The 15,010-nt window shown below is 39.3% G+C and overlaps 1 protein-coding gene across 8 annotated transcripts in view; it reads left to right on the forward strand.

Moving 5' to 3' along the window:
• The window catches only part of ATP2B1 (ATPase plasma membrane Ca2+ transporting 1), a 475,107-nt gene extending 464,358 nt beyond the window's left edge, over nt 1–10,749 (forward strand). For 7 of the 8 annotated variants that reach the window (XM_085653032.1, XM_085653026.1, XM_085653033.1 and 4 more), the window contains one exon: nt 9,338–10,749. In XM_085653032.1, coding sequence (XP_085509158.1) covers nt 9,338–9,649 — 312 coding nt within the window. In that variant the 3' untranslated portion in view covers nt 9,650–10,749. The remainder of the gene's footprint in view (nt 1–9,337) is intronic. The other variant, XM_085653034.1, reaches the window with a different exon arrangement.
• The last annotated feature ends 4,261 nt before the right edge of the window (nt 10,750–15,010 follow it).

Raw genomic sequence — 15,010 nt, forward strand, 5'->3', positions numbered from 1 at the left:
AAGAAGCTATCTATTTTGTGACCGTGTAGTAAAGAGTAGAGGGGAAGTAACAGAAAAATCGATCTGAACTTTGTCACATATGTATTTCATGGTCTTTCCCTACATCTATTCAGGTTAATTATATGCTTAAAATATTTTAAAGTGCAGTTTTAGGACACTGGTCTTTTGCTACCTGTGAGATGTAAAGACTCCTACAATTGTGTATCAACTGTGTTTGAATTAGTTGAGCAATATACCAATTGAGAAGGAACAGGCAGTATATGGATGTAGTAGGTGAGGATCTTCAAGAATCATTACGTCAATAAAGATGATTGATTTAAAATCATAACAATAGGAAAAAGGAAAGTAGCAGGGGGTACTAAGCAATTGTTAAGCAGAAAAGACCTATCATGAACTAGTGTATGAATAGCATATAGGAAGGTAAAAACGGGATGTGGAAAATTGAATAGCAATGATAGATTTGTGTTTGAAAGAGATAAGGGATTAAAAAAGGCTAAGCATAATTCAATAGCTGTTACTCACTCCCCCTATTCATCATGGGACTATCACACTAAAATAGTGTTTTTGGCCAAATGCTTTTATGTGCTGAAAAATACTGTTCCCTGAACCTAGATAGGCTTTTAATATCACTAGTGTGGACCCAGCAAAGGAGTATAATTAAGATTGACACACTGAAAGTAGCATGGGAATGGGTTGGCTTAGCACTCCCCGACCTGTAGCTCTGCTATATATCCAGCCCCTTCAACATGCAGCTAAGTGGTGTATAGCAGGAAAAACCCTCATGGGATCTCTCCAATAGTCTTATTGGAAGGATCCCATGAGGGTGAGCCCCTTGCAACGCTTCTTTGAGAGGAGGGGACATGCCACCTTACCATCCCTACATACATTTTCAAGTTGGATCACATTGGAAGCAGCAGACAAAAGAATGCTTTGCCCCCCCCCCCCACTTCCTCCCCCACCGACCCTCCAAAGATTTATTAATTTGGTAGTTACAACCTTTAAGCATATAAGGCAAGAAATGTCTGTAGTACAGAGGAAAGAGGTTCTTCCACAAGAGGGTACCTACACCCAAGCAATACCTTTCTCACTTTAAGTGAAGTCCACTAGCCCTTCAGGGTAAGATATACACAATTCCTCCAATACACCAGATTGGCGGGGATCGCCAGGAAAAATCTACACAGTATTTCCTAGCATTCTCTCTGTCCCAGGCACTCAAAGCAGTATTGATTCTGGTACAATGACGCAGACAAGTTGATCTAATTCAAAAAGCCATAAAAACTGACAGAAATGAGAGCACCCTTCATGGTCAAACAGCACTGGCCAAACGATTTAAATACACCCATCCTAGTAATGGAATGGAACAAAGCATGTGCACAGGTAAAAAGGTGATGATGATAATCCATTGGTATAGTCCAGCTGCTTCAAAAGAAGCGCCCTGGTGCTAACGGAAGAGAAAGTCTTAAAGCACTAGAAGGTGATCGGATAATCAATAATTAATTACAAAGAAAGGTCTTTAGCTTCTTTTTAAAAATGGATTCAGAGGTAGCCATATATGAAACAGTGGGAAGCTTGTTCCAGAGTTCAGATGCGAGGTGTGAAAAATATCTGCCCCCTCTTCTGGATTTAAAATCTTTAGGAACTTGTAGCACCCTAACATTTGTTTTATCTAAAAGATATAAATTGATAGTACTGTTTGAGTCTTTTCCTAATGTAGATAGGACCATTCTGAGATCAGGCTCTGTGAGCAAAAGTTAGAGCTTTAAATTGAATACATTTGATTACTGGTAACCAGTGCAAAACTTGCCGAAATGCTGCTGCATTGTGTCTGATTTGAAGCCGGTGAGTCAAATAGGCCCGAAAGCCCAAGTAAAAGCTGTTATGTCCAATCTGGATGTTACTACAGTATGAGCAATGGTCTTTTGAGCTTGTTTGGGCATTAATTGAAGCTTTCTATCTCATCTGGTCACCATCAACTTGAATCTGGAAGGCAATATGATCCGAAGAAAAGAATTTCAGTTTTATCTGAATTTAATTTGAGACAGTTGTTGTCCATCCACTTAGCTGCGCCTTAATTAAAACCATATTTAAAAATGCATTTTAACTTTTTACATCACACTTTTTTGGATCCAATAAAACTGAAGAAAATTTACCCGGAAAAATAATCCTTCTGTCTCTGGAGTGAAGTTGAAGCCTTGTTCATGCACATGATCTGGTCATGTAGATTTTTAAAGAATTAGTGGGAAAGAATTGTGATTCTGCTATGCACAATGACTGGCCGGCAAGTAATGAGCTCCCCTAAATAATGCCTGCTAATTATAGTTCCCAAACCGGTAAAAAAATATGCAGCAAGACTGGTTTTCTAGGTTGCGTCTAGTACGCACTAAAAGACGAATAGTCAGATGGTGGTTGCAACCTAGAGGCCCAACAGTTAAAATGGGGGGGGGGGGGGGGGGAGGAGGAGGAACATGATTGAAACGACAAAAAAATGTTAGAAAAAATGAACAAGCATTAGAAGATATAGCCACTTGGATAGCTGTGGTTAATGAACTAATTGGTTTCCCTGCAATTGATATATTGCAAGACTAGAAGTCCCAAATTGTTAATGATTCTTGTACCGTGCTCTGTGCTATGAATGACCACTGAAAACTAACCGACCTTAGATTAACCTGTTACCAATACTCCATGGCTTCAGGTAATGAGTATCAAAATCATATATTAAGCCGTAGAACAACTTAAGTTTCACACATTGTGGAGTGTAGAAGTAGTCTTGTTGCCAAAGAGCAAACAACGCATAAGGCTTGGAGTAACAAATGCAATAAGGAGGCGCAATTTCCTGGCCCTGCCCAAGTAACTTTCCAGTCCAATTGATATATTGCAAGACTAGAAGTCCCAAATTGTTAATGATTCTTGTACCGTGCTCTGTGCTATGAATGACCACTGAAAACTAACCGACCTTAGATTAACCTGTTACCAATACTCCATGGCTTCAGGTAATGAGTATCAAAATCATATATTAAGCCGTAGAACAACTTAAGTTTCACACATTGTGGAGTGTAGAAGTAGTCTTGTTGCCAAAGAGCAAACAACGCAAAAGGCTTGGAGTAACAAATGCAATAAGGAGGCGCAATTTCCTGGCACTGCCCAAGTAACTTTCCAGTCCAAAACTAGAATGTGAACATAGCATTTGGTATTTTACACGTCTGAACCTGCGTCACCTGCGTGCATTTCTGTGCTGAGATTGTAATTCTCAAGGAAATAAACTGGTTTTTATTCATATAACTTGGAAGGGACTTGGAGCTTTATTTTTGCATTCTTTGTGCATCTGAAGTTTTCTAGTTGAACAGTTTGTTTAGGATTCACTGGATTTTTCTCTTACTTTAGTACTCAATTCTTCAATGCTTTTAGTGAGTTATTGTCATATAAATCCTACCTTAAAGTACCCTTCCACAATCACTGATAACTTTGAAATTATACTCTCCTAGTATACTGACCTTGTCAGCCTTTAGCACTTCTACTCTGAAGCATACAGTCAAGAGTACAGCACCTATGGCCTTATGAAAACAAGTTAACTGTGTTTTTTTCATGAAAGGGTAGTATTTAAAATCTGGTTCTAATTTTCAACTTTCTCGGGCTCTGCTCCTAACCACCTTCAAAGGCCTATTCTTTAATCATTCTAATGGGCTGAGCCATCCTTTGTAGTCCTTGCGGCTGGGAATTGTTTCCGGAATGAGCACTACCTCTCAACTGTGGCAGCACATATACATTTAGGGGCTCATTATGATGTTGGCCGGAAAGCCTCCATCCAACTCTGATTCAGGACCGACTTGCAGTCTGCGGTTCAGACCGCTGGATTACGATGCGACTGAACACTGTTCGTTCAGAGTCCCATTGTTCCCAACAGGAGCTTATGTTACACCCGACAACTGCCCGTAACACAGGCTCCTATGGGGTAATGGGGTGTGTGCGGAAAACCCTGCACCCTGTCGTAGGCATCCCACGGTGCCTGCCACAGTGCAGGGTTTTACAGGGGGGGGGGTCCCTTATGTACCCTCTCAGCCATCAACCGTAGGCTGCAGGGGGAAGCCTATGGTCAAGTCACTTTCCAACAGCCTTTCCGTGTCAGACAGGCAGACGCGAAAAGGCTGTTGGAAATTGGCATTGTGATCCCTTAGTCGGAAACGCTGTCCATAGGGGTGTTCGATGCGGTTCCGAGCGACAAAAATACTCTGAGTCGCTCAGAACAGTCGGAATGTCGGAATGACCAAACGCTGTACGTTCCGACCGCGAACATCGTAATCGGACAGTCGAAATGTAAAACAACTGAGTTGGTCGGTAGGGCTCTGATGTGGTCAAGTAGATTCCGACTGACGTGAGGAGGCTTTCTGCCCGACATCGTAATGAGCCCCATTGTGTATATATGAACCTATTGCTTTTGCCTAGATTCGGCTTTCAGAGGCCGAGCCCTGAGCGTTACATGCACACTGGACAGACAGTACCCTACTGAGTCTGCGGTGTAAGTGACACCGGTTCTGCAAAAACTTTCGCCCACTGTGTGGTGTCTCCCGGACTCTCCCTCCTGGGTCGGGACAGGACTACTGACAGGAAACCCACACATGCTGCATGTGCCTGCATGTTGAATGGGGGCGCTGTTCTCTTACTGGCTCTTGCAACGGTGTGTTTTAAATGCATGCCCTTCACTGCAGCCAATCTAGATGCTGCTCTCTTGCAGAGAGCAGCGCCAGGATTGGCATGAGCAGGCAAACTTGCTGCTCATTTAGTGACTGGGAGTCTGTGATTTTGAGCAACCCCCAATCACTCAATGTGCAGTACAGAGAAGCCTGTAGTGCGCATGTCAGGTTGGCCGGGGAAAGGCAGCCAGCCAAGCTGACATGAGCACTCACTTTGCTGACTAAGTGCAGCAGTGTGCTCATCGTTGCCAGTATCACATGACTGTGTCCATAAGCCTGCCCCACACCCTTGACATTGTGAATGCTGACACTGACTTGCGGGCACGTCGCTGGCTGCTTATAAATAAAATACATCATTTCAGTTTTTATATTACTGGATTAATAACTTACTACGGAGGCCAAGGGGGCAATTATAAGTGGGGCAACGCCCCGCCGCCCTAACGGAGAAACTGCCCCAGCACCGTCACCAGATATTGGTGCGTAATTCTACCACTCATCAGAACAAAACAAAATTAATATTGACATAAGCATGTGGAGGACTGTGGATATTTAATTCCTTGCTGCAATGTTGTACCTATTGCTCAGTTATGATACTGATAAGCTATGTAACTGAAAAGTGCAAAATGCAAATACAAAGCAGTATACAAAAATCAAGGAATCTTTAGTGATCATAGACAAGAGGGTTACAGAAAAGTGCAAACAAATCATGGGGAAATTAGAGAACGTTTAGTCCTTTATTTTCTGGTATTTCATAAAATCTACTTATTGTAAATGGGGATCAAGACTTGGGCCATTTTAAACCGAGCTAAATCAATTTTTTCATTCCATGCTATAGGCAGTTAAACCGTATTTGGTTAAGAAGTAAATTAAGCGTCATAGATCATTTCTGGGGAAATTGTTTAATGCACTGCACGGCAACAGATCAGCAGATAATGTTGTCTTCATTAAACATACTGTTGTCTGCATGCAAATACAAAGCAGCAGTTGTACATTGAGGGGAAAGCATATTTAAAGATCTGAGTTTTTGTAAGAAGTGCAGGATAGTGTAGTGACTATTTGATTGCAGTGTCTGACACTGCTTCATCCTGCAGATTGATGAGCATTAGTTGGCATTAAGTTTGCACATCTAAATACAACAGTGTGTTCTTTTGCAGTCTTCTCTTTAGGAAATCCTACAGTGTATGTGGTGCTTTCTTCATTATGTGACCTATTCATTCTTGGGCTACCCCACTAAGGTCTTGTGGGAAAGATTGAATGACGGGATACAACATTAAAGGGAATAGCTAATGGTTGATCTCAGTTGTTCTTAAATAAGGATAAAGGATTGCGCTTTAACTGTGTGGCTTCCTTTTAGCATGGCCAACTTCTTTCTGATGACCAAGGTAAAAATGTGCTCCCATCTGTTGGCCTCTCACTCCAAGAGATGGTCAAGTCAGAAAATTCAAAAGAAGAGCTGATCAGGGTGTTTGGCTTGATCCCAAGAGCTAAAGAATGAACTAAGTCCTCAAAAGGTTTAGCACGTAAATCGCAGAACAAATGTCAAGTAACAAATACCATAAGACTCTAATATTACAACAAAGGTTAGTTCTAGTCTAGTTTGTAAAAATGAGCTTAATTACAGAATATCTTTCACTTGTTACCGCAAGACATTGCTGTGATTGAACCAAAGGTCACTTCCTTTTAATTTGTCCTGTATGTCTGACCACTATAGTTATTATGTATTATAATCTGTTAAAGTATAATAATTGAGGTTGTTGTATGGCATACTTTCTGATCTGACGTCTAGCTGCAGAAAAGTACCACAGTGAAATTTAGAGATTTATTCAGGATGAAAACAGATTGGTCTAATTGTGAAGCAAGATCTGAACAATATATTTTGCAATGCAGCCACTGAATGGATATCTTTTTTCTGTAGTTAGCCTCTAAATAACAATGCTTAGCTGTTAATTTTCTCTCAGGAGCTACATTTAGTACTCTGGTATCAAAATAGTTGTTTTGCAAAATACATGTACTGTATGTGAATCAATCTGGTACTATGCAGAAAAAAAATATAATCAATAGAGGAAAATACAAGTGAAATTATTTAGAACATGTATGGAAATTGAGAAAACCACATAGTTACAAATGTACCTGAACTGTTCTGCAAAGTTAGCTGTAAAAGAAGGTACAACACTTTATTTGAATACTAATAGCAGTGACTTCCCTTGGCTGAACATGTTAGAAGAGAGCCCAACACCACAGTAAAGGCATTCAGATAGATTAGCAAAACAAAGGAGACATGGATTTCTCACAAAGTTTACTGTTAGATTACAAACCTTAGGTGGAACATTTGATAGAAGTGCAAATTCGCTGCAGACAAACCTACTCGTAGCAGTAGGGCAACTTTGAAAACTGACCAGTTTTGTGCCACTGAAGCATAACTAGACATATGACAACATATAACTGAAAGAAGTGCACATTAAACTTTAACAATGACCTTGGAACTACGTGATCTTTAGATACATTTTCAAAAACATAATCCATGATGCCATAAAGAAGCAATTGGCACTTAATTTACACGTTTTGCTTTTCAACTCCAGTTTCAGTAGGAACAGTTGAAGCGGAAAAAACCCCAGTTAGGTTTAATTTTGCCTACAAGCAATATACTAGCTTGCTGAATTAAATTCATTAGGGAGGTAAAGGGATAGTTCTCACAGGGATTATATATCCCAGTCCCCTGTGACGAGGGCCAAAAACTTAGATCCAAGTAAGGCTCTAGCCTTCTTGGATCACTGACCATTGCTTAATTATTTAGGTTTTCTACTCCCCTGGAATGAAAGCATTAATTTAAAAAACTGTATAAACTCAACTAATATTCTCTATTGTTGACAGTTTTAATGATGTTGTGCTAAAGCCTGTTTGTGACTTGTTTCACAACGTTTTATTTGGCAGGTTCTTTAGAGTCATTTCTACTTTCAGAATTGATAGACAATAGGTCTTTACCAGTCTCCTTTACCCAAGTTAGCCAAGTTTTGGGAGTGGGAAATATGCATATAAATGATGAGCTAATGTTAGATTTGCTTTTATACACAAACTCTGGCTATTTTGCTTTAAATTAAGTGAAATTAGATGTTTTGCTTCACCATGCTATGGAGTGTCTCATATGTTTGTAATTTTGTCAACAAATGTGAGTAAAGGTATTGGAGGGATTCAAGCCAATCTACACACCAACCTCCCTTTGCAGGTGGATATGTTGTATGCTGTCACATAGGGAACTATAACACCGACCAGGTGTGCGTAACAATGTTAAAACTCTCCAAAGGCTCACTTACTTTCTAGGATGTGGTCTATATCTCTCTCTCCAGAGAGATTGGCTATTAGTGTTGTAGAGAATTGGATACATGATTCTAATTGTTCAAGGAGTGTTCTGATTGGTTCTTCTATGCATCGTTGTTTACCTCGCACACAAAATCTAATGCTTAACATAGATTTTTGTACCATTTGTTTTAATTGGGGGAAAATATTTTTATAGATGAAGTAGCAAAAGTTAATGGAGAAAATATTGACTTTTCCAGTACACAGTGGAAGGGAAACCTTGGTGACTGCCATTCACATGTCTCATCATCTACTTCTCCTGTCTGTAGGCATTTATTGAAGCAAAAAAGTTGTCTGTACGTGTCCAAAAACTTTGCTTTTACATGTGGATGAGGTGAAAAAGGATTAAATGATTGGGAGCAATGCTACTTTTTTATTGGTTTGTGCTGAATGTGCAGGTGGTATCTGTATTGTATTTTCATGAGCCAAAGTGACTTGACTTGTTTAATCATTGTTATTTGTATTGTTTTAATTTTAATAAACACCTTTATTTCACTGTCTAGCAATAGTTTATAATAAGGACGGTGCTGTTTAGTCATTCAGCAAATAAGAGTGATTATTGTTTCCCGTTTGTTCAAAATGAAGATCCTGCTTAGTATGTTTGGTTGTTCTAGTTTGCTTTTCACTTTAAGTATATTTTGTGATATCACTACTCATATCGCAGGTCATATAAGAAATGTATCTGTTGCACTGAGGTATCGTACATGCATTAGGCATACTCGAATATTTACAGCTATTGAGGTATTACCTTTTTTGCATGAATAGTTTTGCCAAATGTCAGTTCAATTGTGGCATTAAGCTTGCATATGCTTGGCTTCTTCATAGTTGGCAACATCCAAACCCCTAGCATGACAATCCGTTTTTTAGTGTGCTTAACATTATTGCATTATTTAAAAGTACATTTTTTTATTTGCATAGTTTATAAATATTTATGTTCTGTGGTCTTGCGTATGTTTTTTTTATTTTTTACACTCCTTGTATGTGTCGTGGGCAACATGAAAATTAATCACTAAAGAAATGATTTAGATCTTTCATGTTATACTCCACTTGTTGTACACTGTTTTTATTACAATTGGTCACGGTTTCTATAATGCTTCTGTTCATTTTTCATTTTTTTTCATTTTTACAGTTTATTGCAAGTTTCACCACATTACACACACATTTGAATCACTCATGTATTTGCTGCTCATTAATAACAAATTTGTTTAGTTTGAAGTCTTCCAAACATGGCCTTAACTACTCTTAACAATTATTTCTTGTTTCTGTTTGTTTTCTTTGTCGTTTCTTCCTAACAGATCCGAGTGGTGAATGCATTTCGTAGTTCCTTATATGAAGGACTAGAGAAACCAGAATCTCGAAGTTCAATTCACAACTTTATGACCCATCCAGATTTTAGAATAGAAGATTCAGAGCCTCATATACCCCTTATTGATGACACAGATGCTGAAGATGATGCTCCAACAAAACGGCACTCCACTCCTCCGCCATCTCCTAACAAAAATAACAATGCAGTTGACAGTACAATCCATCTTATTATAGAACCGAACAAGTCAGCTACCTCTTCATCTCCAGGAAGCCCACTGCATAGTTTGGAGACATCGCTCTGATTGTAAGCCGAATGTTAACATGCTCACTGATTTGTAAAGAAACAAATTAAAACTTGGTCCTTTCACATATTGTGATGGACAGGATAGAATTCTTGTCTTGGACTTCAACAGAAGACACACTTGTATGAATGTAGATTTATTTTTTTAAAAAACAAGAAGCTTTCTGCCAGACTGAGGGTGCTTTTTTGGGGGTGGGAACCGGGATTGATAAGGAGAAAAACTCAGAATCAGATTACAGTAACTCCGCATATGTGACTTTAAAAATACTGGTTATATTCCTGAACAGCGTGTTAGCAGACCTTTAGTTTAACTTGATCATTCTTTTTTGGGCCCCTGGTCGTTAAATTGATACTTTAATTTCTGACGTTGGCTGTAATAATTTGAATTATTTATGTTATAAATGATACAGATCTGTTTACAAGGTTTGTAGATATTTTTTGTTCTTGTTTATAGATGGGAAAGTTTTCTTATACATGATGCAGACCGAGAAAAATAGTCCTTCAAATACTGCTGTATTTTCAGAAAAAGGGTGTTTCTATTGAAACTGTACTAAAATTTGCCTGCGATTTACCTTATTTAATATTGTAGATAAATTGATAATTCTAATAGCCAAATAGAGAACACTAATGCTTTGTAAAAACATGAGCAGTGGTGTTGTAATGAAGTCATGGCCTCTGTCCTTTTTAGTTGATTAAACTACATTTACTACATGGTTCAGAAATAACCTATTTTTTAATTTGGAGAAAAGTGCTGAATAACTTTTTTTCAAAGCTGAGACGAGGATTGTTTAATGCGGGGCATCAATGTGGAACGAAACTTGCTTGAAATACTTTTGTTATCTTAAGCAAAAATGGATTAAATCAAAATTCATCAGAAATTATTCCTTGTTTGTCTAAACATGTTAGCTTTAGCACTGTCTTGGTGAACTGTGAGTGGAACTGTGTTGATTTTCTAATAAATCTGTAGATAACCTTCATAACAGCGTGAGGGCTGTTGGCATTTTAAAGAAGGTTTCTACTAGGAAGTAATACAGTAATACATGTTTTTCTTTTGTTTTGAAACTTGTTTGTAAACATGAATAAACATGCCCTTTTATTAAATATGAAGCGTTTTTCATCATATAGTACCATCAAATTTAAATGATTGCGGTAGGTTGGGATGTTGCACGTGTTTTTAATCAGCTGAATCAGTCTCAATGTAATAAGGTAATGGGGCCTTGAAACAAAGTAAACTGTTTTGAAGCACCATCTTTAACAGCATGGCAAAGTGCTGATAAATAATCTAATGTCTAATTCATACTGGAGTGCAATAATATTTTCAGGAGTAAGGAAACTTACTTTATTTTCGATCTCATCTGCTTAACTACTGTTTTTTTATGTAAGATGGTAATATTGACATGACTGTTTTTCATGCGTCTTAGAGCAAGAAATGATAAAAACAAAAAATGTGACTATTTTCTGTCCATGCACCTTAGTTAGTATGAACATTTGAATGAACTCAATGCATTTGAAATGTCACAACATTATTGTACCATTACAACCAATGTTGATTTCATTTACTTAAAGTGATGCAGGAAGATCTTTCAAGTGATATTTATTAACACTACAGTGCTGGTGGTGGATGTTAATTAAATATTTACACAGTTGTTGGATACTTTTGATAATTCATTGAACACTGAGATAGTTATAGTTGTGGTGTATGGACCAGTTTTACATTAACTTGGAAGTACAGAAAGAGCGTGTTAAGCAGCATTTGTGTTTGTGTTCAGGATCTAATATTTGAGAGGCAAATGCATGTGTGAAAAAGAGACCGATTATATAGCTCAGAGTGTCCAGAAACAGTTGAGCCTATTTGCCTAGTGAGAAGTAATAACATTTGACAGCTTTCTGTAATGGCACACATGATTGTAAGTAAATTGGGTTAGAGATGAGTGACAACAATTTGAAAATTTACTTTAGCTGGCATGTCTGTCTGAATTATTTTGTTTTGAGATACGGAAATATGCATGCTTTCTAAAGGAACATTCTATGGCCAGCTTTTGGCAGAAATATCTGCAAGCAAGAGGAGTTAAATAGAGCTCTGTTTGGGTAGTGCAGCTTCTTTGAATGGTACAACCTGCAAAAATAGCAATGTGATATGCATTTGGGGATTGAAGATTAGTTATGATATTAGCTAAAGCACTGCCATCTAGGATCATTCAAGTCGTCCTATCGTCCAGGAAGATACTGCAAAAATATGTTGAGGATTTCTGCTGCTTTAAGTATATCCGCTAAATAGTTTCTTATTTGATTGGGGTTGGTGGCTGGAAAATAAAGAGAACCCACATTTGTAAGAAAGTATTTGACACTACTAGATCATGCACAAAATAATTACTTTGTCACAGTTTAGTTCTGAATGTAGCCCAGGAGCACATACCATTTCAGATGACTGTGTGGAACTGTTTATTAGATAAGATTGGTTAAAATATTTCTAAAAACTATTGTCTCTCCTAGTGACAGTATTGAAAAATCCATGCATGGTAGTGTAGTTGTTTGAAAAACCTACCAATGTATTTGTGTCTGCTATATCACAATTTTAATACATTTAAAAAAATCAACCCACATTTCATTTTTGATTTTTTTTTTTTTCAAGTAAACTTGAATCTAGTATATTAGCTCAGCCATTTCAAAACAATTATACAATTGTATAGGTAAAAAAGGGAAAACGTGTTATTTTTGTAAACTAGAGCCATTTCTTGACTCCTAAGCCTTTTCTTATTTTCTACATATGGTTTTCATGCTATAGTTGTATCACTCATTGTTGAAAAAAATACATATGCTGTTGATCTGATTCTAAATGTGGGCATTAATTTTTAGGTGTAAAAATATGCTACGTACCAAGAAGTTTTCCTCTTTTGGAACTCTTTAAACTTCCCTTTTTTACTTTGGGGTTTCGCAACAGTCCTAGAAATAAGTGATGGGATCCTTGACACTCGTTTACAGATTCTCGAGTATCTAAGTATGAAAGTAAATTATTATTATGGATAGACTGGAGAATGTGCCTAAGCTACATGGAGTGATGCATAAGGTCTGCCCATAAATATTCTCTGTTAACATATGGACACCACAGTTGCATGTATGTTCTTTTAATTGCAATCTTTGTATTTGATGGTGAGTAAAGAATACCATTGATTCTGATAAAAAGAACACTGCATCTTACCTCTCCAAAAAGACAACTGGATGTTGCATTGCGCATCATGTTTTCTTTTAGATTAGTTATTACATTTATTTGCTTTTCTACTCCTTTATGTTTAAAGCATGAAAGTAACTTCTGAGAAGAGAGGAAAAGGGATAACACCTTCCCAACTTAAAAATCAATACATAAAGCAGCTCTTCTGAAAAAAACTAAATTCTCTGCCCTGACACCTGGGTAGCTTCAAATCAGTTCTTTGTACAGATCCACAAACTGCAAGTTCTTATCTCCCCTTTTTCCATTCTTATTGTAATCTGGAGTGGGTAGTTTAGTGTAGAAGAAGTCAGTACTTGGGTTTAGTTGTTGCCTTTTCTTTATTTGGGGTTCTTTATAACCGTTCATGAAGGACATAAACAGCAATAGAGTACAAATGAAAGAATAAAAGTTCGTAATGCTTATTCTTAAGTTTCTTCTTCTCTGGGCTTTGAGATGTCACTCCACGGTCACCCTCATAAAAGAAAAAAAAAACAAAGAAGAAAAACTAGGTAAGTCGCTGCTTGTATTCAATTTCACCCAAGTGACTGGTGGGTTAATTGCGTGCTCTTGCTTTCATTGTGGACTTGGTGCGGTTATTCTCTTAGAGTGATAATGGTGACCCTTGAGGTTATAGTTTTTCAGGCGTTACTTAAGGAAGGTGATAGTGGTTATAATAAAAAACCTCTCTCCATCTCTCCCTTCCCCCCCCCCCACCCTCACTTCTCACTCTCCGTCCGCCCCACAAAAACGCCTTCTCTCTCTCCCTGTGCATGTACCCTACTAAACAGTTTCTCATGCACCTGGAAAAACCACGCCCTCCCCAGACGTGGCTGGGAGCAGGAGCGGGTCGGTAACCAGGACTTTTCGTCCCCTCTTCGGGTGTTCTCGCGTCTCCTCCAGCTGCCGCCGCCCCCTCTTCTAGGTGTTCTCCTCCTTCTAACTCAGCAGATTCCACGCTCAAGACGTGTGTCGAACACTGCTCCTTCTCGGGCTGTTCTTCATTAAAAACTGGGGTCAGTGTTTTCCACCATCCTGGGCAGCTTCCTCTCCCGATCTCTCTATCTCTGTTGCGCCCGACTTGTCTCGTCTCTTTGACGTATCACTGATGGGTAGAAAATCGTGTCCTTTCCTGTTTGTCTGACTTCCGGTTGGGGTCATTAACTGCTACTGAAAAAAAAAGAAGGGATCATTCTGCTCCATCATTCTCTCTGACCGGTTCTTGACCTATCCCCATCCCTGGATTTTCCTGATTGGGGAAAAAGGGGAAACCGTGACAGGAAATCGGGACCCACTAAATCCTTGCCCGATTAATGCCAAATTTCAAAATGAAAGGGTTTAAGGGAGAGGAACCATTTAAGGACTCTGGGAGGATTTCCTTTATTCCAGCTTGACCAGGTCAAGGGAGCATGGTCAGTATAAATTGTAAATGTTTTACCTTCAAGATAATCAGGGGGTTTATATAGCGCACTACTCACCCATGAGGGTCTGAAGTCGCTGGGGGGGCGACGGCTCCGGCTCAGTTGAAGAGCCAGGTCTTTAGGTCCTTTCTGAACGTGTGCAGGGTCTGAACGTCTGATGTTCACAGGGAGCTCATTCCAGGTTTTCGCTGCGATGTAGGAGAACACTCTCCCGCCGGTTTTGTTTCTGCGGATGCGGGGGACCTCTGCCAGAGCGAGGTCGGCAGAGCGGAGGTTAGTCTTGGGTATGTGGAAGGATAATCTCTCATTGAGGTATTTGGGTCCGATGTTGTTGAGGGATTTGTAGGTGTGGGTGAGGAGTTTGAAGGTGACCCTCCTTTCGACGGGGAGCCAGTGGAGGCCTCGTAGGTGTTGGGTCATTGGGAGGACAAGTCTGGCTGTGGCGTTCTGGATGGTTTGTAGTTTGTGTAGAAGAGTTTTGTTGATTCCAGCATAGAGGGCGTTGCCGTAGTCCAGTCTGCTGGTTATGAGTGCATGGGTGACAGTCCTTCTGCACTCGGGGGGGATCCATTTGAAGGTCTTGCGGAGGATGCAAAGGCAGTTGAAGCTGGTGGAGGCGACGGCGTTGATCTGGCGGTTCATGGAGCGGGAGGAGTCAAGAATGATGCCGAGGTTCTGAGCGTGGTGTGTAGGGGTGGGTGGGCTCCCGAGGGCGGAGGGCCACCAGGTGTTGTCC

Source organism: Triturus cristatus, chromosome 4_1, assembly GCF_964204655.1.
Source record: "Triturus cristatus chromosome 4_1, aTriCri1.1, whole genome shotgun sequence".
Taxonomy (NCBI): domain Eukaryota; kingdom Metazoa; phylum Chordata; class Amphibia; order Caudata; family Salamandridae; genus Triturus; species Triturus cristatus.